The sequence below is a fragment of the Rhipicephalus microplus genome, chromosome 2 (genome assembly GCF_043290135.1).
Source record: "Rhipicephalus microplus isolate Deutch F79 chromosome 2, USDA_Rmic, whole genome shotgun sequence".
NCBI classification, from domain to species: domain Eukaryota; kingdom Metazoa; phylum Arthropoda; class Arachnida; order Ixodida; family Ixodidae; genus Rhipicephalus; species Rhipicephalus microplus.
Window position 1 is genome coordinate 122,721,261 of NC_134701.1, and position 26,736 is coordinate 122,747,996.

A 26,736-nucleotide genomic window follows, 5' to 3' on the forward strand; every position below is an offset into this window, starting at 1 on the left:
TATGCCCTGTCGCTCTTAGCTTCTCGTTCTCGTATTCCCTCTTTTTTGTTGGTGCTTTCTCCTGTAGAGTGACCATGTTTTATTGATTTACTAACTGATTACATCATGCAAGTTGCTATATGGTTCTTCATGAGCACCTTGGTCGATCGATCAAGTGATTGATTGATTGATTGATTGATTGATTGATTGATTGATTGATTGATTGATTGATTGATTGATTGATTGATTGATTGATTGATTGATTGACTGACTGATTCGTTGCAGGCATAGTCCAAAAATACTGGTACGTTTTCTGCTGAGCACACTGCTATAAAGCGTACGAAGCATGCATCGCGAGAAGTTAAAACGAACCCGCAATTTCCTTCAGGTTACTTATTTGTGAAGATGAAGGCGCAATTGCAACAGCGACGTTGTTTTTTTACAATATTAGTTTGTCAAAACGTTGCGTTGCCAAGACCATAGAAAAAACTTGGCGAGACTGTCGACAATTGCCGCAGGTAAGTTCCTTAAGACTCAAATAAAATTCGATTGATTGATTGGTTGGTTAAATTTTTGATTTATTTATTGATTGATTGATTGATTGATTGATTGATTGATTGATTGATTGATTGATTAATTGATTGATTGATTGATTGATTGATTGATTGATTGATTGATTGATTGATTGATTGATATGTGGTGTTATACATCTCAAAACTACCATGTGAATATTAGAGACGTCGTAGTGGAAGGCTCCGAAAGTTTAAACCACCTGGAATTCTTTAACATGCGCCCAAATTTGACCGCAGCATGTGAGCACAGCCGACATCATTTTCGCCTCCATCGCGAATGCAGCAGCCGCAGCTGTGGCTCGATCCCGCAAACTGCGGGTCAGCAGCCGTGTACCTTAGCACTCGTCCACCGCGGAGGAGTGAAAATAAAGTTTGTCGACTGACTGACTGACTGAGTAGCTGCCATACGCCACAGCAATGCGCTCGATTGATGCCAATGGTTTGCTTACTGCACGTGGGCAGGATGGCAGCGAGGCTTACTGCCAATACTAATTTCAATATCAGGGAACAGAAACAGCCAACAGGACGTTTTACTGAACGCATTATACAATTAAGCCGCCGTTACCACTACGTGAACTTGCGCGGCTATGGAGAAATCGACAAGGTTTTTTATGAGCATTCCTCCTTGCTGTAGAGCGTGTACCTATTCGAACCACAGTTCTCGTCAAACTGCTGCAGGCATTCTTCTGGTACAGAATCTTTGAATTCAGGCGTCACTCCCATGATGCATTCTGAAATAAGTGAAGGATATTGTTGAATATGTATATCCACTACCAGAGTAATTACCTAACGCGCCATTATGTGTTAGTTTTGGTCACAATTACTGATCTCTTCACTCCGCACTGTATTTTAATGAGAATTTGGGACAGTCGTATCTATATACACACGACTTACAATATCCCCGTGCTTCCAAATCCCCAATGATTTACCTCAGTACCTTTTCTCGTCCCGAAAGACATAAATCTATTTATATGCAGGCAACGGACCCCCACTGAACACTAGAAAAAGTTATTGTGAAGGGACGTGAAGGAAAGAAAAAGTTCTCAACTCTGTTAGCTTCAAAGCTGGGTAGGGGTGAACATGCAGTTTAAGTCGGTGTTCCCTGCAGCAACTTTTTTACATTCCACAACTTTTTTATTTATCTTTATTGATTTATACTGTTAGCCAAAGGCCAATACAGGGTGGAGTACTGAAATATTCTTCACACATTGTTCAAAGACACAAGCACTATGCAGTGAAATCAAGGCACATAATGCATCTGACAACTTGAAACAAAATACACCACACAGACCATATCAATCTGCAAACGAAAAGCAACTCTTACCAAAAGTATAATGCACAAAAGTATTCAAGTTTTACACAGTAGTAACCAACAGTGAGCAGAAAGCAACACAATTGCAGACACCACACTCAACATACACTGCTACACATGCCTGAAAATTAAGAGCATCCAAATCAGGAACTTTTTTAAAATCATTATCTTTAATTAGTTGAACTGATGTCAAAGCACACAAGCCGTCTCTAAATGAAAAAAGAAGGTACTACCGCTTTTATACAATTACCTGGAAGAATATTCGGCCAGTTCAAGTTTCTGGAATTCCGCAGAAGAGTCAATTTGGGCTATACAAAGTGGCAGCACATTCCCCTCTTCAATCATTTTCGGGAAGAAGGAATAATTGAAGGTGTCAATCTTTGCGGTTATGGGCACAAATTGATCTGGATTGCTCGATCTGACAGATCGTGCAGTTCGTGACATTCTGACTTACATAGTATCACTTTGAATATTTGTCGAAAGAATTGCTGTTTCAAGCAAAAGACATTACCACAGAAATGCATGCGTGCATCTCTGGTTTTATACAAGAAATTTGAGCGCCTTGGTAAATTTCTACGTGAATTCTGACGCCGCTTCTATGCCAAGCAGAAAATTGTCATGCAGTAGCGACCATCCTTAGTCATACGTAGCATGAACCGGTGGCGAGTAGTAGGGGTTGTACTATTCTTCGGAAGCACACCCGTTTACAATGAACAGTGACCACGACAACACACGCTGACAAGCCTAGACCTTAAAATGCTTCGCTCCTAATACGGCGTGTCCCACTGCGGCTTCCAGGGAATATAATTATGTCGCGTTTTTACCCTGAAATCCTATCAATGTAACTCTCTTCAGCGCACCCTTTCTCAAAAGAGCATCTTATATACCTCTTTCGTCACGGATAATGATGCAATGTCCGGAAATGGGTCAAACTTGGTTGACATGATTCTGAAGCACTCAGTGCTACATACGGGAAAGGCTATGACGGAATATTTTATCTGTGAGTTTCAGTAACTACAGTTATTAGCGTGTAATAAATGGATAATCCTGCTATCCGTCAACTCGTATACTTGCATAAAAAGAATGAACTGTTATGCACAAATTGTATGCAGTGTTTTGTATTTTTTTTTAGATTGAAAAGAAAAAATGACTGATCTACCTATATAAGAATCGGTATAACGCGAAAGTAAAACATGCTTTTACAGAGCCAGATGAGCGTTTACTGTGCATTGTTTCAGACACAGATTGCAGTCACGTTAGGAACGGCAAGCCACTCGAAAGTTGAAGCGCACACCTCAAGCGCAAAGCACGCACGAAATTAGCATACACAGTACGAATGCGTACTAGCAACTGTCACAGCTCCACACCTAAAGCACACTGTTCCAACAAAAAAAAAGCGTGAAACGAGCGCACAAGCATAGAAAAAACAAGCATGGACAACTGTCAATCTTCTACCTGCATCGTGTGTCAGCAGTGCACTTCGGCAGCATGCAAAGTGGCCTTTGTCTTGTTTCAAACTATGAGCCTCATAAGCACGCGTGCAGGAGAGACCACACTCGGTGGTGGCGCCGCTTCGTGGAGGCGACGACCTTGAAAGCATGCCAATCTTAAGCAACCTAGACCGACGCGAGCTCGTCGTGCCGTCTTTCCACTGATAACAAAAACGTGCTAAAGTTTCGAAGCGCCGTAGAACTGCTAAACGGTGTATGGTGTATATAAGTGTCTTGCCGTTAGTGTTCCAGTCGAAGTACGCTTCATGGCACAGTGTTTGCGTCACGTGCTCCAAAGTGAAAGGTTGCTAGTGCGATTCCACACGACAAAGTACATTAGCGGAACCATAGTGAACCACATCATAAAACATTTTCATGCATTAAAAGCCTTGACGTTGGTCCTGAAAAGCCGCACGCAGAACAATTGTCGAATATGATGGTGTATTCAGCACACTCATTCCTTGCAGCAATGTGCAGCATAATGAAGTCACACTCAGGAGGCCTGCACGATTGTGAAAGTTTGAAGCCGTTTGATTAAACACGGGGTGCCTGACGGGCTATTGAAGTTCACTTGTGCATTTGTACACACCATAACTGGAAAGACTATATTCCACAGTTTATGACCCCGCGTGTCATTTGTCCAAGAAAGTATTTGGGAACTTTGTGGAGTGTCAATTCTCAACGTGGCAACCAAACATTGAAATTTAGAGTGTATTTTCTCTAGTAACAACCATAGTAAATCAGTTGACGTTCTGTCATTTACTATATTTTCATAATTTATAAGCTTCAGGTAGAGATGCACTTGCAAGTTTCCTCTGTGCGAAAAATTGCTTTACCTAAATTCAACTAACCGCTACCCGTCATAATGGTGTACCAGAATGTGGGCCACCGCCACTGTGGAAACATGCCCAATTTGGCAGAAATTTCATTGCACAGAAACTTCACCGACCATGTCCTGACAGTCCTATTCACCGTTTCTTCACGCTGGATGGTTTTTTTTTCTACGGCAGAACGCCGGAGAATAAAAAGTGCGTGTCAATTCACTTCAAATTGATGTAGAACTAGTGACTGCAACAGTATCCGAACACTCAAAAGCGCAGTGGTTCTGAACACTACTGTCCAAAAACTAATTATTGTTATCGCACAAGCTTTTGTGGTCGAACATGCCTATGCATTCGGCCTACTCAATCTTAGAGATGGTAAATGATGGGACAAGGAAATACAATGCACATAATTTTCAACGTTGAGGCAACTACGATACTGATAAGGGGAACTGAAAGACAGCTTCGCCAACTAATAGGTTCCGAGGCTTCATCGTGTACCGTGAGTGTGCGCTCAGCTCTTGCTCAATATGTCTTCAAGTGGCATTGCAGTGGAAAACTTGTGGCACATGCGTGTTGTCCTTTCATGCGTACGTTCTTTTTTAATAAAAAAAAAGTCCAAGCTTCCAGTACCACGCAAGGCTTGAAACAGCGAACTGGGACTACATTATAATGTACTAACTTCTAGGTTATTTCTAGGCCTTAGCTAGGTACTACAGTTTCTAGACTGCTTCTACGTTGTTACCAAGTTTTAGCTAGACGGTGATAGGCTGTTTCTACGTTGATTCACAGTGCAGAGAGGCGGTAGTTAGGTCACAGTCAGCCACACACACGACACAGGAGTTCAAACTCCAACGACCGAACCGTGCACGGAAGCCAAACGTTCACACATCTCATAGACCTGCGGGCATGATGTTCACCTGGGGCTTCTACCGAATTCGCGCCTTATCGCAGCTACCGTTGCCTTTCACGTTCCCTACAGTATTCGTTGTTGTATGTATCCGGATTCTTCGGCTTACCGCCTTCGCTTCAAAGGCATTTGTCGGGCTAATTGTTGCCCCTTCATTTTTGTAGACCACTGGTCCGTACTGGAATTTCATTATTTACCCTTGCACTTAGTCACTTATAATGTCGATAGTTCTCTGATAAACCACACATTCCTGAATACCCGTTCATAGAGTTTTTCAGCGATCTACGCACAAGACAAAACTAAAGAAATAGCTTCGCTATTTTTTTCTGCGATCTCCGCACAAAGAACAACTGACAAAGCAGCTTCCCTGTTGTAGATAATGTTTGTTAATTGTTGTCTAAAAGTTGCTTCTGCACGCCCCGTCGTCCAGTGTGCCCTGGAATAAGACAGAATAGTGCCATAATTTTGGCGACAGTTGCCTCTACGTATAGATGAACTTCCTGAGGCTTTGCGGGCGTGTATCCAATATGTAAACGCACAGTCTTGTGCAAATGCGCAAACACTTGCATTTAATGGCCACGCAGACTTATAGCCGTCTTGCGCACGCTGCCATGCACAGTAAAAACTGTTTACGCACACCAAAAAGAAGCGCCACGTGAGTCGCCAGACCATTCCTTCTCGTCCGGTGAAAACTAACCACATGCAAGACTCAATGGCTTTTTTTTTGGGGGGGAAGCATTTTTAGCGAACTTCGGCGACTTTGAGCGTATAAAACTATCTATCTATATATGTTTTTATCTATCTATCTATCTATCTATCTATCTATCTATCTATCTATCTACCTATCTATCTATCTAGCCGCCTACGACTTTTAGCTTTCCTGGCAGTTTCGATGATGGTATCACTACCAAACTTGGTGTGGCTTAACACGACTGTATGAAGAACATATTACACTAGTCATAACATGAATATCATTACATGTATGTTAAGAAAGCTCTGACTTGAATTTCATGGTCCTGCAGCTCTTGCGGCAGTTTCGTTCACACGGCATGTTGCAAAACAGGTATTGTATGACATGATTGCATGGCGAACACAAGCGACAGTACCATAACATGAAAATCATGACATGCGTGTCATGTAACAACATGAATACGTGCCACGCTCATGATGCGCTCACGGCCGTTTCGCTAGCGTTGATTGGTATTACGGTACGTGAATGGATGACGAAGGTATGTGACTGGTGCAAACATGATAATCATGAGGTGCTTCTCACGGCCACGGTGATTTAGTTACAGGTACTCGGCTGCTGACCTGCAGGTCACGGGATCGAATCCCAGCTGCGGACGCTGCATTTTCGAGGGAGGCGGAAATATTGCAGGCCCATGCGCTCAGATTCGGGTGTACGTTAAAGAGCCCCAGGTGGTCGAAATTTGCGGAGACCTCCACTACTTCTTCTCTCATAATCATATGGTGGTTTGGGGATGTTAAATCCCGCATATCAATCAAGGGGCTTGTCAAGTACCAACACGACTACATGCCACGCTCATGATGCGCTGGTGGTCATTTCGCAAGCTTCACTTATACCAAATTTGGAATTACGGGACGTGAAGAGATGACGAAAATATGATACTGGTGCAAACACGATAAACATGATATGCGTTTCATGCAACAACATGACTACATGCTGCGCTCATGATGCCCTCGCAGCCGTTTCACTAGCTTCTCATGTTCCGAATTTGGTACTACGTGACACGAATGAACGACATAGGTAAATGACACATCAAAACATGATAATCATGACACGGAATGCATGTAAGGCATCATTTACCTCCACCTCTAAGCATTGTGCTTATTTTAAAAGGACATATCAACCTCTCTCATTCGTGCTTCGCCTATATTCGATACCCAAAGTATGTGGGATCTGCCAATTTTTTAGCATTGGTATCCAAAGACCAAAGAAATCCTGAAAATATCGATTCAGGAAAACAGTCAAAACGCATGTGTCGAAGTGATTAGCAAACAACTGCTTGGAAATCAACGGCACTACAGGCTTCGCGTTCAAACACCGTATTCGGGACTTTCGGAAGGGTTCCTGAATGTGTGAATCATTTTTCTTATACTGCTAAATTGATATTCCACACTTCAAAGATAGCCACACCTGCAGCAAGAGCCCGCTTAGTAAGTGAGAACACGTGGAACAGAAAATGCGGGGGACGAAGCTGCCCTGGAATTCTAGCATCGAACGTCGCGACGTGCTGTATCTTCATGGTATCTACAAGCCTTAAGCGAAACTTCAACCTTTATTTCCCTTCTATCAATAAATATTTATAGGCGAAATGAAGGACATGATGGTTCTTACAATAATATTTATTAGTTTAAGCAAAAAATTGTTTAGTGTCCCTTTAAAATATTCTGCATGTTCATTCGGTGTACTATCGGCTTCAATGAACCACGAGAAGCAGAGCGCGTGGCCCAAGCATTAAAAACGGTATAGTGCGCTTCGTCCATTCATGCCACTGACACTTGCGCAGCACGATGGCAGCACAGCACGATGACTCTGCAATGCAATATTTTTTCCTTGCATTCTAGTTCTGATATTGCGCTGATAGGAGCCCACGTGAGCGTGTCAGGCGCTTTTGTCGTTTCACAATTACTTTTCTTTTACTTTCGTTCCTTTCTTTTTTTTCAAAATATCATAACTAGAACAAAAGCGAAAACATCGCACTATATGGGAATCCCTCAGGCCTGCAAGACGGGATTTGCGGAGCGGACCTGTTTAAGGTGATGACTGGAGGGCGCACACTTTTAGTGATGCTTGTGGGATGCGCCCCACTGTTTGTGTTCTTTTCACGCTAATCGCATAGTCATAACACTGAAACACGTAAAAAACAATAAAAACAGTAGAAAATATTCATGTAATGGCTCGAAAGGTCACCATCGGACTGCTAATTATCTGTTTAAGAAATAATTCTTGGCCTCTATTTGAGCGCGCAAGCTTAACTTAAGCTGACTTTATGTCCACTCAGGCAAACAGGAAGGAAAGAACGCCCTTTAATTCCGTCCCCGTTTATAGTGAATGTGACTATGCATCCATGCGGCACCGACGTCATTCATGTGTGCGTATACGGGCTTGTATGCCTGAGTACATGCGTATGGATGTGTCTCTTCCTTCACTGTTATTAACCTGGTCGAACCAAATGACTTGGAGCTGGAAAAACACTACATTAGCAAAACAATCGCAGCATATCGACAAAGTGAATGATGATGAGTGGGGCGAAGCGTCCGTCTCTCCATCCATTCGTATGTGCATCCGTCCGTGCATGCGTCTATGCGTCCGATCTCGTTCGAGAATGCAGACGGCGCGTGGGTAACACCGACGAGACTCCAGCTAAGCAAGCCGAGTGCAAGCGTCTTCAACGCGCCCGCCGCTCTGCCCCATCTATGCCCCACTAACGATCCGCCACGTACGGCGACCATCCAGGAAACTCAGAGAGGCGCTCGTCCGCACACTATGCAGACGGCGTGCGGGTAAAACTGACGAGACACGATTCAAGAAAGTCAAGTGCAAGAGCCTTCAACGCGCCCGCCGCTCTGCTCTGTTCATGCCCCACCAGCGATCCACCGCGTAAGGCGACCAATCAGGAGACTGCAAGAAGCACTCGTTTGCGCACTCAGGCAAAGCGCGCGCTGAAGCCAACCGAAGAGTAGCGGCAGAGTAACGTCATCTATGAAATTAAACGAGAAATGTTCATTCATTTCTCTTTCTGGTCTCTTCTCTTGGTAACGCGTGACTATTGACAAGGTTACACTGTAAGGAGCTTCGCTTCTAAAGCAGGTTTCTACAAGTGCCTACCGCAAGCGCCTTCATAATGTCCTTCTCATTGATCTTCTGGTAACTGGCAGGTCAATGGCCCCCCAATTAGGGGTAAGAAATTACAGTTCCTAAAAATTCGAGCTTTATATGCTTTAGTCAATCTTACTACCACCACAGACAGGAGCTACATAGCTAATGAATCAGATCAATAAAAATTGTTTTTTTTTCTAAGAGAACCAAATTCTGGGGCACCAGCCTACCCGGTGTTCTGTGCGAGTGGCTATGAAGACGTTGATACGGGTTATTCGATAAACCGAAGTAAAATACTTGTCTCAGACAGTACTTGGAGTGTCCCCTCTCCCTTTCGTAGAGCAGGGTATCGAATCAGTTTCCCCTTCCTTACCAACAACTCTCCTGTCTTTTATTTACCTTTCTCTCTGTGTGTCTGAAGGATATATATAAATATATATATATATATATATATATATATATATATATATATATATATCTATATATATATATATATACATATATATATATATATATATATATATATATTGTAGTGAAGAGGAATGCCCACTACTGCAGCGACATCGACACGTTGGCGCGAGGCACGAGCTAAGACTGCCTGGTTGCTGCTGCGACGCTGCCCGTATACTCAGCCTGCTCTTGATGCTTCGGTACCGACGCCACTACCACTGTTTACCTTGCATTTACATTATATTTTGGTGGAGGTGCTGCGGTCTTCCCCAGTCCTGGAACTCCGTAGCCGAAAGCTGCCGTCCGTCATGCCTGACGACGCTGTCTTCACACCCCCACCGGCTTCGCCACGCAGGGGCTGTCCCGGTGCCCAGCTCTTGCGAGAACCAGGCATCTTCAGCGGCACCGATGAGAAAGACGTTGAGGATTGGCTGGAATCTTATGAACGAGCCAGTGCTACTAACAAATAGGACGATCCCGCGAAGCTTGGTACCGTGATGTTTTATTTAACGGATGTTGCCAAGCTGTGGTACAGAAACCATGAGGCGGATATCCCCACTTGGACGACCTTCAAAGCCTGCATTACAGATGTTTTTGGACGCCCTGGTGTGCGGAAACTTCGCGCAGAACAACGTCTACGAAGCCGGTCCCAACAAACTGGTGAAACATTCACTAGCTACATCGAGGACGTCCTCGACCTCTGCCGGCGTGTCGACCCGAAGATGGCGGAAACTGACAAGGTACGACACATCATGAAAGGCATTTCCGACGACGCCTTTGAAATGCTGCTCTCGAAGAACCCTATCACTGTCTCTGAGCTCATCGAGTTGTGTCAGAGTTTCGACGAGCTCTGACGACAGCGTCTCCTCACGCGACACCCTAACGTCGCGGATGACACACTCTCAAGCCTAACCACCACCTCTGACCTTGAGTCCCTGCTATCGCAGATCAAGGAGTTTGTTCGTGCTGAAGTCGCTCGTCAGCTATCGCTGCTATCGACAGTCAGCCAACCACAGTCACCTCTTTCAGCAAACCTTCGCCAGGCCATCCAGGAGCAAGTTTGCGCGGCTCTGCCATCTGCCCGTGACGCTTCATCGTTGCCGACCCCCGTTGCCTGTGCCGAGGTAACTGCACCTCTAAGCTATGCTGTAGTGGCCGCTCGACCACCTCTTTAGACTTTTACGTCACTGCCATCAGCCATGCCACCACGACCTACTCCGCGGTTCGCTCAGCCAAAGTCTCTCCAGAGTAGTGGACAATGGCGTACAGTCGAAAATCGGCCAATATACTTTGCCTGTGGCCTACCTGGCCACATAGCGCGATACTGCCGTCGACGCGTTCCTATTTACCACCACCAGAGCTACCACCAGAGCTTCGAACCTGCCCCTTATGTGTCACCACGCCCATCGTTCACAGGATCTCAGCCTCCTGACCAGATGTCATCGTACGCCGACTACCGCCCTCCAGTTAACCGTCGCTCACCATCACCTCGACGCCGCTCGCCATCCCCGATGCGCCGTCGTCCTTCATCGCCGGAGCAGGAAAACTGATTGCCGCAATTCCAGAGGCAGGAACTGCGTCGCCCGCGAAAAAACCAAAGCTTCACTCTTCCCCAACGAATGTTCTCGACGTATATGGGGACGGCGTCGCTGCACTCGCTCTTGTCGACACTGGTGCCGCAGTTTCAGTGATCAGTGCCAGACTCTGCCGCTTGCTCAAAAAAGTTATGACGGCAATAGCAAGTATATCACTTCGTGCAGCCAGCGCAGAGCACGTCACGCCAGCCGCTGCCTGTACTGCTTGAATCGCGATTGATGGCCTCATCTATGTCGTCGAATTACTAGTTTTAGATTCCTGTTCCCATGATCTCATTTTGGGTTGGGACTTCATTTCCGCTAATAAGGCCGTCATCGACTGCTCTCGAACTGAGGTTGAATTTGAAGTGTTTGGTGATGCTCCGTTAAATGATGCACTTGAAACCGGGGACAAACTATTTGTTGCTGAAGACGTTATCATACCGCCGCACTCTTTCGCACTTACCATGGTATCTTGCAACTCGCTCGCCGAGTCGAGTGCCCTTTTCACGCCATCTGCCCTTTTCGTTCGCCGCAAGTGTTCGCCGCTACCTTATGCCCTTCTAGAACTTCATGACGGCGTCAGCAGACTGCTCATCTCGAACCTCTTGTCATGTCCATTAACACTACTTCGGGGCGAGTGCGTCGGGCGGGTTTACAGTCTCGACCCTTCTGCAATTTTCGACATGTCGACTGGTCCTTCCGCCAAACACGAAGTCGCCGGAGTGACTTGTGCCTCTTCGCCGCAGACTACTAGACCTGACGTACTCAGCAGCTCCATCACCGACACGTTAACCATTTCGCAACGTGCTCAGCTGCTACAACTGCTGGAGAAGTTCCGTTCTTCTTTTGACTGCCAGCATACTCCCCTCGGCCGCACGTCCGCTGTGTGTCACCGCATCGATACGGGTACCAATGCGCCATTGCGTCAAAGACCTTATCGCGTGTCCGCAGCCGAGCGCCAGGTTATCGATGACCAAGTAGCTGACATGCTCAAGCGTGGCGTCATCCAGCCTTCGAATAGCCCCTGGGCATCTCCACTCGTTCTCGTTAAGAAGAAGGACGAGTCAATTCGCTTCTGTGTTGACTACCGTCGTCTTAACAAAATAACTCGAAAAGACGTTTATCTCTTACCGAGAATCGACGATGCCCTTGACTGCCTCCAAGGTGCGGAGTACTTCTCTTCTATTGACCTACGGAGTGGCTACTGGCAAGTCCCTCTGGCCCCTGAAGATCAGCCTAAGACGGCCTTTGTCACACCTGATGGCCTTTACGAATTCTGGGTCATGCCTTTTGGTCTTTGCAATGCCCCCGCAACATTCGAGTGGATGATGGACAATCTTTTGCGTGGCCTGAAGTGGAAAACATGCTTGTGCTACTTGGATGACGTAGTTATATTTTCACTAGATTTTCCAACGCATCTCCGCAGGCTAGATGAAGTACTGCAGTGCCTAACTGACGCTGGCCTTCAGCTCAACCTGAAGAAATGCCGCTTCGGCGCAAATCAGCTCACCATCCTCGGCCATGTTGTCTCTAAAGACGGTATCCTTCCTGACACCACCAAGCTTCGGGCAGTTGCAGAGTTTCCTAAACCTGCGTCTCTGAAGGATCTGTGCAGCTTTCTTGGCCTCTGCTCCCATTTCCGCCGCTTTATTCGGAATTTGCGATGATCACCGCCCCCCTGACTGAACTTCTGCGCAGTGACTCGAAAAATTACGCTTGGTCACCCGCCTCTGACGATGCTTTCGAAAAGTTGCGCCGCCTGTTAACCTCGCCGCCAATCTTGCGTCATTTTGACCCGACTGCTCCGACTGAGGTACACACCGATGCCAGTGGTGTTGGACTCGGCGCAGTGCACGCGCAGCGCAAATCAGGATTCGAGGAGTACGTAGTCGCATACGCAAGCCGTACCCTCACCAAAGCGGAGAAGAACTATTCCGTGACAGAGAAGGAGTGTCTGGCAATTATATGGGCTCTAGGTAAATTTAGACCATACCTATATGGTCACCCCTTCGACGTAGTCACTGATCACCATGCGCTTTGCTGGTTATCCACATTGAAAGACCCCTCCGGCCGTTTAGCTCGCTGGGCTTTGCGGTTGCAAGAGTTCGACATGCGTGTTGTCTACAGGTCTGGTCGACGTCACACTGATGCCGATGCCCTATCACGTTCACCTGTGTCCTCCGAAAACTCTGCATGTCTATCTGCCGTGGACGAAATGGTGTCGTTCCCAGAAAACTGTGACATGGCGTCTGAGCAACGTAAGGATGACTGGATCAGCACTCTTCTGCGATTCCTTTCAGACCCGTCGACTTCTCCATCTTCTCGAACGTTGCGCCGTCAAGCGGCTCACTTTGAGGTCCGCGATGGCCTCCTTTATCGCAGGAACTACAAGTCCGACGGCCGAAAGTGGTTACTCGTCATACCTCGCCATCTTCGTGCTGCAATATGTTCAGCTTTCCACACTGACCCTCAGTGCGCACATGCGGGCGTCTTCAAAACATACGCTCGGCTTTCCTACCGGTTTTATTGGCGAGGCATGTACACCTTTGTTCGCAAATACATTCAATCATGTTCTCAGTGCCAACGACGCAAAGCTCTCCCTCATCATGCCCCTGGTCCGATCCAGCCAATCCCTTGCCCAGCCAGGCCTTTCGACCGCGTTGGAATTGATCTGTATGGGCCTCTACCATTCACGGCTTCCGGAAACCGTTGGATCGTTGTCGCTGTCGACTACTTGACGCGATACGCGGAAACAGCCGCTTTGCCTGCTGCCACAGCACGTGACGTCTCATCTTTTCTCCTGCGGAACTTCAATCTGCGTCACGGCGCACCACGTGAACTTCTCAGCGACAGAGGACGTGTATTCCTCTCTGAAGTCGTCAACGCACTCCTTGCCGAATGCCGTATCATTCACCGGACTACCACCGCCTACCATCCGCAGACGAATGGATTGACGGAAAGATTCAACCGTACCCTAGGGGATATGATATCAAAGTATGTTGCCTCAGACCACTCCGACTGGGACCTCATTCTGCCTTTTGTGACGTACGCCTGCAATACTGCTCCACAAGCGACTACGGGCTTTTCACCATTTTTTTTCTGTTATATGGCCGAGACCCTTCCACCACACTAGATACCATTCTGCCCTACCACCCCGATTTCTCCGAGTCTACGCCCATCTCTGAAGCTGCCCGCCGCGCCGAGGAATGCCGTAAGCTCGCCCAGTCGTTCACAACAATCGACCAATGGAGACAAAAATCTCGGCGTGATGATAACCACCCGTACCCTAACTTTGTTCCGGACACTCTCGTTTGGCTTTGGGTTCCCGCTGTGCCTACAGGCCTTTCCTCGAAGTTTTTTTTAAAATACCACGGACCCTACCGCATTGTCTCGCAGACTTCACCAGTTAACTACATCGTTGAACCCGTTACGCCATTCACAGACCAGCGCTTTCGGGGACGTGAAATTGTTCACGTACAGTGGCTGAAACCTTATTACGACCCGCTCGTACTCTGTTCACCGTGAGTCGCCAGGATGGCTCATTTTTCGACGGGGGACGAAGTGTAGTGAAGAGGAATGCCCACTACTGCAGCGACATCGACACGTTGGCGCGAGGCACGAGCTAAGACATCCTGGTTGCTGCTGCGACGCTGCCCGTCTACTCGGCCTGCTCTTGCTGCTTCGGTACCGACGCCGCTACCGCTGTTTACCTTGCATTTACATTATAATATATATATATATATATATATATATATATATATATATATATATATATATATATATATATATATATATATATATACGCGTTTTGAGAGAACTTTTGTATCTATTCGATATATAGTAACTACTCAACTGCGAACAGTCACGTTCGAGCATTTTTTTTTTGTTAATAATAATAAGGCTTCCGATTTCGAAGCTCTCACGTTATGTGGCTGAACACTTGTATTTTTTCAAAAACTACAATCACGACTTTCTTTCCTACTGCCAACGGCTATTGCCAGTGTTAAAAAACCACTACACCCTTGCGGTACCGCGAACACTTTCTCATGCTTTTCCTCATTCCGTTTCAATTGCTTTTTTTGTTACACCACTAGCAGTTCCAACAACTCCCGTTTGGCGTGTCGACCCTTTTATATAGCAACGTCCTCTGCTTCCTACCTTTCCTGTTTTGCGAACATCCTCTTTTTTCTCCCTCCGTTCTTGTTGTTTTGAGAGACAGATAACAACGCGCAAATATGGGTTACTGCGAATGCGTGCAAATATTACACACCAGTCCAATTGTAGAGGTTGTCTCCCGCGATTCTATTTTCTTATGACAATGTAAGTAGGAGCATCAAAATGACTTTGTGCCCCAATTTTAACTGCGAGGCCGTCCTAAGTCGAGGCTTTCATGTCTGGGGCCCATTCTAGATCGTAGTAGTATTCACCCACTTCACGTGGGCAAATCCCACTGCAGGTATGTGCCACTACTCTTCCTTCATTCACTCTACTTCAGCCCACTTGAGCCAACTCCATTGCTGGCCCCTAGCTTTGCTCTTTCATCAGTGGGCGCCAAGCGTAGCTGGCTTAATTTTTTTAATCTGTGACTTTCGAATTGAATTCACCAAGATGTTAGTTCGTAAGAGCAAGTGGTGTTTCGATTTTTTACGTTGAATAAAGCCTTTTTTTTCGTGTTACCCTAATGAGAGTATTCGCAAAAAACGTTTGCAGTGCTACATTATTCGGGAGTAGATAGCCGTAAATGAGATGTCGCAAAGCTTTTATACCGAAACCATTTCAAGCATCACGCAAAGTACTGGTGAACCACAGTGCGAATATATTGTACGATGTCATATATTTATTGTCTGAGCAATAGCTTCAATACGTTGTTTACTTACGTCGAAATCCAAACAGAACCATGCTTGCGATGATGCAGTTCTTGCCGTTAAAATAGAGCACCTTGGCAGGGTGGTCTGGGAAGATCACTGAAACAAGTCAAGAAAAATTTGTCTTGTTGTTGTGGTCTCCCTACAGTACAGTGGGTACTTTGTGTAGGTGACAATATATAATCACCCACGACAGACAGCGCTTGTATGTGGAACCAACCCGAAAACAAAATCAATACGCCCGACGTTCTCATTATCTAGGTGAAGTTTCACTATTAGAGTTTCAATTGTAACAGAACCGCTTTTTACTGATCACCCAATATCTTTAAAAAGTGCACGCCAAATATTGGGGCTTTTGGCACTCACTATCTGAGACGGCATATCAATTTTTTGGGTACTGCGTTGTTAGCAAGACAAATGTCCTTTACATTGTTCTACATTGTACAAATGGCACACATAAAGTGACCAACGACCTTGAGGGCCCTTTTTCTCCAGCTTTCAGTACGAACTACACTCAACCAGTCATGATGTGCAGTGTAATAATTAGCAGAAATTCGAGGCATCCTCTTCAGTACTGATAAGCATTCCCACGTAGTTAATGATGACAAGTGGGTGATGCTGTCTCAAGCTTCACAATGTCTTCGCTGATGTCGCCGACTAGTAGAAAGGACGGAAGGTCGTACGGACTGACGCACGGATGAATGGATGGATGCATATGAATGCACGGATGGACGGACGAACAGATCACGAGCAGACGCAGGGACGGACAGATGGATAAACTATCTATGGTCCGACCGACGCAGCGGCGTGCGTACAGGCACACGGATAGACGGAATGACAGATGCCAAGGCCTATAAGGTATATTGCTGTCCTATACTTGATTGATGTGCAGAAAAATCAGTTTTTTGTACAGTTGTTTTGGTTTTTCGTTGGGCTCCTTCTGCATGCAGTTTACGAAGGATTACAGACAACCAATCTCAACCAATGCACATACTGTCACATTCGCGATGCGTATTATCGCCTTTCCATCAACTAACGTATAACGCTTCTGTGAAACGAAAACGCCATACTGCCAGGACAGATTAGAAAAAACGGTACGATGAAATAATAAGGAGTGTGACACGAAAACAATGAATTGTATCTGTCAGTACACTTTTTTGAGTGTGTGCGCTTTGTCATTCCTTCATGGCATACTTTCGTTTTAATAGACACCGATGGATGCACTGACTTTTGCCTGAGTAGCTCTGGAACGGGTGTACAATGCGTAGCAGAGCAAGAAAAGTGCTCCTTGCGACCACAGCCTCACAAATTTAACACGTGCATAAGAAGTCTCTGAGCACTCTATTAATGCCTGAATTAAAGTGGTGTTTTTGTAAGACCTGCCGTTAGGTAAATTAATGTTTCCGTTTCAATCCGTTCTAACCATCTTCTAGCAGTGATCCCCCAAAAACATCGCACTTCAGTGTATTCTTACCTCCGCAAGGACCGAAAAGGAATTCACCTGAAGCCGACGTCGTGAGGTTGACGCAGAAAGGTGGTATCCTGGAAAAATACGAGAGACTTAGCAGCGATCGGATATTTCCTTCAGCTCGCACACATAGCCCTCGATGTACAAGCACCCGCTTACTGTTAAATTTATCACAAATAGCTGAACCAATGCATAGAAAATTCGCATAATGCAGAAGGTTCACAAAACAGCTTAAGTACTTAGATGATGAAAGTTTTTTTTTTTTTTTGCTTACGCAGGCTCAAGTACCCGTGAGGAAGGAAACGCATGCATCACTTGCGCTTTTGTTTTAAAGTAATGGTTAAACAGGACCACACGTAGGGAAGTGAAGGAAGAGTGCAGTCTTTTTTTATGTAATGGCCAGCAATGTGAGCTGGGAAACCACAATGTTTAGACGTGCGCAGAAGAAGCGGCTTCTGAAATCAATTTTTACGACATGAGCTCTCCGAAGACCAACAGAACGACGGCGACAGTCAACTCTTCGTCCAGTTTATAGGACGCAGATGTGCACCTAAACGTCGTAGTGTCAATCAGTGCCACCAGTAGCCATGACGCTGAGTGTGGCCTACTTTTTTTGCCGGTTGGCGACACGTAGCAAGTGATCTTATTACGAGAAGGCCACTGACCAACAATTCGCATACATACTACATTATTGCATTAAGTCTACCAGAAGGTGACACTCGCTTTAAATTAAGACACAAAATATAAATTTAGGTGCTCGTTTTTTTTTGTTAGACACAATAATAATGACAACTAAGACACAATGATGGAATGAAAACTATAGGGGACCCTCTTAGCAGTAATTATTATGTAGTTATAAAGAAGGCCTTTGATTCGGTCTCTGCCAATGACAAGTTCTCTTTTTATCCACTTTTTTCACATTTAGATAGCAGTTGCTACAAAAGCATCTGCTATACATTGTATGACATTTGTCTGTTAATGCTATTATATAAATATTGTGTCTAGCGAAGAAAACGAGCACTTAAATTAACACTTGTTAACAATATGCTTAGGTACGACAAATAGACACATATTGCGAATATTATGTATTATAATACACAAAGCAACACAATACCCGTGTCACACGGGCACTTTTAATCGCGATCATAATGATCCGGATCAGTTTTCTTGATCGTGATCAACATCGTTACCACTGCTACCAAGGAGGTTTAACAACAATTGCTGAGGTGCAAATTCTTGCCCTCAAGTGAAGCTATGCTAACCATAAGATGGCGGCTGTGGCAGCTATCTTACTAGAAGCAGAATGAGCTGTTGGCGTTCGGAGATTGAGAAGGAGAGTTTTCCTCGCACACTCAAGGAGTTTAACAGGGCAACTTTTTCGGGTCAGATAGTTCTCGAATTGCGTTCATGTGTTACTAGTTTTCTTTAGTAAGCCTCGAATTCGAGGCCAATTTATTGCAGAGTAAGTCACTGATACTAGTCTCTGCGGATTATTTCTTTCGGCAACACCTATCTTTAATATACAATTAACGTATACTTTACAAAAACAAATCAAACATACTTATGTCTTAGGCACCACCAGAAAATAGCATATTTCTGAGATTTTTCGACAGCAAAAGTTGGCTTAAATACTGCTGGCAAAACATTGCGAGAGCGTCTACTCCAGCCATTTTATTAAAACCTCCCTGGCTGCTACACGGCCCAATCTAATCCAGTGCCAGCTTGAGTCAGGTGAAATGCCTCAGATGGCATTTGCGTGCCGTAACACACGCCACTGACAAAACTCGGCGTACGGTATATTTATAGAGCCCTTTATCAGCAATGTTAATTGTGCAAGAACAGCTCGAACGTCAAGAACTTTGCATGCCACTGCAATAGTAATTTTATAAATCTATCATTCGATAAAATTTTTCTATCTGTATTGCTGAGTGATATTCTTAATCACTGCTTTCATTTCTGATGGCCCCCACTTATAGCCGTGTAGTGGCAGTGAAGCGTAAATCTCGTTGTGCATGCAGTGTTTTACTCCTGGTGCCTCAAGTCTTCTCTAGTCGCGCCTGCCAGCAGCGAATTACTGTAAAGATCTCTTCATTCGACCTCGAAGTGCGCGTGCGTTGCAACGTAGTCGAAAATCTTGCGAAACTCATAATCAGTTTGCTTCGAGGTGCTCCAACAGCTCCGTCGGGGCGAGAGTTGAACTAAGCGCTGGCGGCAACGGTCAACTGCTTGTCGTCTACTTCTCCCGTAACTAGATGCGGTCGATGCGAATTCTAAAACATGCAATACTTCAGATTGTGTTAAAATTTAAAAAGCTTACATTTTGTTTTTTATAAACATCTAGCTGCTTTAAAGGGCTGTTATTGAACTATGCTCAATATTCTTGTTTATTGTGCTTTCAACAAGCTCGGCTAGGGGGTGCAGACGACAGTGAAATCGCGATCTCTCAGGCGAATCGCAATGCGCAGATCGCGATAGTCTTGATCCTGATTACGCCTGATCGTGATTGAAACGGACCGTGTAGCAGCACCTAATCTGGGTCGTCGTTAATCCGGATCGACACTGATCCCATAAAAAAAAAAGGCCGTGTGACCACGACACTCGTACAATGTACCTCGAATGCGGTGTCGCCGACGAACGACTCACCACGAGGAGTCTGTGGTAAGCGAGCCATGGTATCGTCTTCACAACCCTATTGAAAGAGACGTGGCCGTCCATGCACCCTACCAAACTTCAAAGAGCCCGAGTGTTTATCTACACGCACCAGCATAACATCGTTCCCGCCAATCAGCGCTGCTGGCGCCACCCCTCAGCGAGAGCCCCATCTATTGCTCATAGACGAGGCTATTCCCATGCTAACCACCACTACCACCAAAGGCGCGTCTTTATTGAGGCGAGAACGACTCTATAAGAACAATAGTACCACTACAATGGGTTCACAAAAAATTGACAGATCCCACGAACAGCGGCAATCGATGATATGTGAAGCACGAATTAGAAAGGTTGATGTGTCATTTTGAAATAAGCACATCGTTACGAAGTGGAGGTAAATGATGCCTTACAAGGCTCCCGTGTCATAATCATCATGCTCTGATGTGCCGTTTACCTTCGTCATCTATTCACGTCACGTGATACCGAATATAGTATATGGGGAGCTAGCGAAACGACCACGAACACTCTATGACCATGGTATGTTGTCATGTACTTACATGACACGCGTGTCAGGATTATCATGTTTACATCAGTTCTATACTTTCGTCATCTACTGACATCACTTAACACCAAATTTGGTATATGTGGAGCTACCAAAATGGCCGCGAGCGCATCTTGAAGGGCCCAATATACTCCAATGTGCCAATGACGCGCGCACACGCTGGGCACAATGACCCTACGTTAGCAAAGCGTGACCACTCTACAGTCTGACGTCAGGCGAGACTGGCACGACCACCGTCCGTCGGCGCGACCTGACGGAAACCGGTGCGAAATGCGACATGCTTCATTTCGCGCCGATGCGTTACATGCGCCAAAGCAACCCAGCGCGGCGCGCACCTGCGAGTTAATGGCAGGACCGGCACCAGGCGACACAATGCCGGCTTGACGCGTCGAAATGAACGCTGGTGAGCACGCGACCTGCGTCACGTCCAAATGTATTGGCGCCTTGACTGAGGCAAGTAGTCATGTTCTCACGTGACACACATCTCACAATTATCATACTTGCACCAGTCACATACGTTCGTCGTCCACTGACGTCACGTAATACCAAATTCGGCATGTGTAAAGCTAGCGAAACGGCCGTGAGTGCAACAGGAGTGTGGCATGCAGTCATGTTATTACATGACATGCAAGTCGTGATTACCATGTTTTTATGTGTCATTTACATACTTCGTCCGTTTGCGTCACGTAATACCGAGTTTGGTGCATGTGAACCTAGCGAAACGGCCGCGAGCGCATCATGAGCGTAGCATGCAGTCATGTTGTTACATAACACGCATCTCATAATAATCATATTTGCACCAGTCACACACCGTCGTCATCCATTCACGTTCCGTAATATCAAATATGGTATATGTGACGCTAGCGAAACCACTGCAAGCTCATCATGAGCTTGGCATGTAGTCAGGTTGTCCCATGACACGCAAGTCATGATTTCCATGTTAGGGTCTGTCGCTTGTGTTCGCCATGCAATCATATCATACCATACCCGTTTTGCAACATTCCATGTGAACGAAACCACCGCAAAAGCTGCAGGACCATGAAATGCAAATGATGACATTCATGACATCCTTGTCATGATTTTATTGTTGTGACTAATCAAATATGTTCTTTATAGAATTCTGTAATGCCATACAAAGTTTGGTATCGATGCCAATATCGAAATGGCGAGGACAGCTAAAAGTCGTAGGTGGCTAGATAGATGGATAGATACGCTCGAAGTCGCCGACTTTCGCTAAGAAATGCTTCGCAGTTAAACCATGCATGCTACGGTCGAGCTATCTAATGCAATCTGATTCGCTAGAGCCATGGTATGATTGCGATTACGAAAACAGCAACTGTATGATTACGATGAAAATTTGAATAATTTTGAGCCTATGATTTCCTTACTTACACTCACCTAGGGTTTTGGAAGGGCGAAGTTTCTCTCAGTCTAACCTCGTCATGCGTCAAGCGTAACGGAGAGATGAAGAGACGAGAAAGAAAAAAATGGCAGAGCACACGTACAGTGTGAATCGATGATATGCGATGTACGAATGAGGAACGTGGATATGTCACTTTAAATTCAGCACAACGTAAAGAAGTGGAGGTAAATTATGCCGTACAAGACTTCTTTCTCATGATTATCACGTTTGGATTTATGCTTTGTCTTCATCATCTATCCACGTACGTGATACAAAATTTAGTATATGCGGAGCTACTTCGTCACCTGTTGACGTCACGTAACACCAAATTTGGTGTATGTGGAGCTAGAGAAACTGCCACGAGTGCAACATAATGTACCCAATATACTGCAACGTGAAGTCGACGAGCGCGAACGCTCGCCATGGCGACGCTACGTTAGCAAAGCGGGAGCACTCTATAGTCTGGTGGCAGGCGCTACCTGCGCGACCAGCGAATATAGGCGCGGCCCGACAGCACTGGCGCGAAATGCGACATGCTATATTTCGCGGCGATACTTTACCCAGACTGCCCTGCGTCTGCCTCTTTTCGTGACGGAGGGCAACGCCTACTAGAAAAACAATGCCTGAAATGTCGCTCTCTTTTTTATTGGGAGCCTCCTGCCAGCACGCAGTCGCGGAGGCCATGGCTCCTGCCTTGTGTTCCGACCAGCCGCCGCGTGAGACCGCTCGCCTCCATACCGCTCAGTCACGTGACAACCGTACCACTCTGTCACGTGACATCATGGCTGCTCGGAGACAACTCTGAGAGCATTGCTGTGTTCGCAGGAGGCGGCCGACGGAGACGCTCACCTTCGTACCGAGGGAGGTGGGTTATATCAGACGGTAGGACAGCGTGGTCGCTACTCACGTTCCAGGCGTAATTTTTAGGAAACGTTGCGGAGGAACGCCACACATGCTGACACGTGCATGCGTCGAAGCAACGCAGCGCGGCACGCGCCTGTAAGTATATGGCAGGACCGGCGCCTGGCGTGGCAACGCCGGTGAGACGCGACGAAACGAACGCCGAAATGTATTGGCGCCTTGACTGTGGCATGTAGTCATGTTCTCACATTACACGCACCTCATGATCATCATGTTTGCACCAGTCATATGCCTTCGTCATCCATTTTTGCATATGTGAACCTGGTGAAACGGCCGCGAGCGCATCATGAGTGTGGCATGTAGCCATTTTGTTACATGAGACGCATGTCGTGATTATCGTGTTTGGATGTGTCATTTACCTATTTTCTTCATTCGCGTCACGTAATACCGCATTCGGTACTTGTGAAGCTAGCGAAACGGCCGCGAGTGCATCAAAAGCGTGGCATGTAGTCATGTTGTTACATGACATGCATCTCAAAATTATCAGGTTTGCACTAGTCGCATGCCTTCATCATTCATTCATGTACCGTAATACCAAACTTCGTTTATGTGGCGCTAGCGAAACGGCTGCGAACGCATCTTGAACGTGGCATGTAGTCATGTTGTTACATGACACGCATGTCATGCTTTTCGTGTAAGGGTCTGTCGCTTGTTTTCGCCATGCATTCATCTTATTCCTTACCAGTTTTGCAACATGTCATGCGAACGAAATCATCGCAAGAGCTGCAGGACCATGAAGTGTAAATCTGACACACATGTCATGATTTTCAAGTTATGACTAGACAAATATGTTCTTCATACACTCACGTTGTACCATACCATGTTTGGTATCGATACCATTATCGAAACGGACAGGAGAGCTAAAAGTCATAGGCTGCTAGATGGATGAATATATAGAGATAGATAGATAGATAGATAGATAGATAGATAGATAGATAGATAGATAGATAGATAGATAGATAGATAGATAGATAGATAGATAGATAGATAGATAGATAGATAGATAGATAGATAGATAGATAGATAGATAGATAGATAGATAGATAGATAGATAGATAGATAGATAGATAGATAGATAGATAGATAGATAGATAGATAGATAGATAGATAGATAGATAGATAGATAGATAGATAGATAGATAGATAGATAGATAGATAGATAGATAGATAGATAGATAGATAGATAGATAGATAGATAGATAGATAGATAGATAGATAGATAGATAGATAGATAGATAGATAGATAGATAGATAGATAGATAGATAGATAGATAGATAGATAGATAGATAGATAGATAGATAGATAGATAGATAGATAGATAGATAGATAGATAGATAGATAGATAGATAGATAGATAGATAGATAGATAGATAGATAGATAGATAGATACGCTCAAAGTCGCCGAAGTTCGCTCAGAGATGCTTCACATTTGAAACGATGGCACTATCTAACGAACAGTATAATAAACGGCGCTGCCTCATAGAAGCACATACAAACTGCAATTGAGTGAGGATATTCTAGAACAGTACAATAGACGGCACTGTCTCATAGAAGTACGTACAAACTGCAGTTAAGTGCGGATATTCTAGATTAAATTGTACCGGTACTTTCCGGAGAAAGTGATGCGGCGCGGTCTGTCCCCGGGTACGTGGAGAAGGAGTGCTTTTCTGTCTTTTGAATAGTCGCCGTATGTGGCGGATCGTTGGTGGGGCTTGAACGAAGCAGAGCTTGGGGCATGTTGAAGACGCTTGCGCTTGGCTTCCTTGGCTCACGTGTCGGCGGTGTTACCCACGCGCCTCCTGCATTCTCGAATTGTGATCGGACGCATAGACGCATGCATGGACGGATGGACACATGAGCGGATGGCGGACGAACGAACGTTTATACGGAGAGACAGATGAATGGATGGTCCGAGAGACAGACAGCCAGATGAATGAACGGGCGCACTGACAGACAAACAGACAGACGTATGGACGTACGGATGAACACATGAACGGAGAGACGGACAGATGCTTTGCACGACTCAATATTATTCACTCCATAGAGATATTGTGATTTTCTCACTTACACTGACAGCAGTTAGGAACCCTGTCAGTAGCTCTTCAGGACACAATAAATTTCGTTGTCTGTCGGTCGGTCCGTTCATTCCTCGCTTTTTTGTCTAAGATATGTCATAAGCTGCCCATTTTCTTACTCTCGGCATCACCTTTACACAATCAAATATTGTCAAATTTCGCATGCTGACAACAGCACACTGGCCTACGTACTCAATGTAGCCAAGAGGACTTTGTAACTGGAAATCGTAAGTCGCTAGCTGGTCTTCCGGCACAAGTGATGTGAGGTCTGCCCTAAGGCAATGCTCCAGTGGACTGTCGATCGTACTGTGCATGGCGAATATGTGATACATTATTGAAAGCGCATCTGTGAGTTCAGAGCTTGCGGTCACCTGCGAACAAACCGCATGTATACAGATAGTATTGGCGTAACGTACGGCATTTCCTCAAGGAAGACGCTCAAACACTGGTCCACTAACTACAAGAAAATTCTGGTACTTATTTCAGTCAACTAACTCAGGCGGAACCTTAATAAGACAAGAAGGCACACGCGTGGTACGAAGATCTTGACAACTCAGTATGCCTACTGCCCTCCGGGCCGACTCAATTTATTTTTAAGCGTGCCGTGGTCATTACCTGGCGGTAATTCAACAGTCACTTTTTAAACATTTATTTTTTCAATACAAAACATTCCGTAGATATATTTCAGAGCGTATATTCATTGTCCTTACCCGGAATCTCCACGGCTGCATGTGGCTGGAGGGGTTTATTTCGGCACCCGGCACGACGTCCGAAATACTTTCCTTTCTTTGTCACCTGTTATCTTAAGGCCAGCATGGCAGTTTTCACCTCAAATGGGGTAGATTTTCGTGTGTAGCTGTTTTATAACAAGCAAGTTTGTGAAATCTGGGCTCGAAATACACCTAATACGTATTTTATCTTCACTGTATAGCATTCTTTTTTCTAATCGCCGATATTTCCTTTTTTTTTTTTCTTTGCCTACAACCCCCCACCGTACGACTGCTCTGCCGTGCGGCCCTCGCCGTATCACCTTGAAGCAACGCGGCCTTCTGCCTCAAAAGGTTGACGACCCCTACCCTAAATATTTTTTTCTTGAAAATAACTTCTGGAATCAAAATACTTCCTGGCTTCGAAGAAAGCATGCAAAATCTGGCGAAGTGCTACTTGACTGGCTCCTTGCGCGCCGGTACATCAGCACCCTACCAAAGCGTGTGTGTGTGTTTTTTTTTCCTCTGGTGAACATGACATCCACGTGTTATAGATGTATGCAATTACTCACTTGTGGTTTCGACACTCTATTATTATTGTTTATTCAAGAAATTGTGTGTGCGTTCATGCCGGTTCACTCTAGTAGGTAAGATAATATCCTGATGCTACGTAATTGCCCCTTTCAACAGAGACTTATTACGACATCCCATATGCAGCAATATGGAAACATACACATAAATGTAAATGACAACGCACTGTGTGCCGTTTATTGCATAGCGATCTAGAAAGCGAGCTCTCGCGATACGAATCCCACAGCGAACACACACTTTTTTCAATTCTAAGGCACTTGTTGTGACCGTGCCACGTGCGATCAAATGATCTAACAAGGCTGTCGTTTGCCTATTCCCGCGAAAAATACTTCTCATAGCCTGGACAGTGCTTTGGGATACCAAGATTCTGCTTATCGTGCGATGCCAATCTTCTTATTAATTCATCATCAAAATGCTACTTATTACACTTACGGGCACACCAGCGTCCTGACCAGTAGAAGTTGTGACGGCAATAAGAAGTAAAGATGCAATGTACAGGACCATTGTGAAGTTCTGGATGCTGTGCGTAGCTCACAGCGA

The 26,736-nt window shown here is 45.4% G+C and overlaps 1 protein-coding gene across 1 annotated transcript; it reads right to left on the reverse strand.

Annotated features, from left to right (window-relative positions):
- Positions 1–1,065: 1,065 nt before the first annotated feature.
- LOC119169425 (uncharacterized) lies at positions 1,066–26,736 on the reverse strand. Its single transcript, XM_037420500.2, has 5 exons — positions 26,629–26,736; positions 25,091–25,269; positions 17,295–17,362; positions 15,833–15,919; positions 1,066–1,282 (listed from the first exon to the last, which is right to left on the reverse strand). Exons 1-5 carry the CDS (start codon positions 26,698–26,700, stop codon positions 1,161–1,163), a joined length of 528 nt encoding a protein of 175 aa, XP_037276397.2. The 5' UTR covers positions 26,701–26,736; the 3' UTR covers positions 1,066–1,160.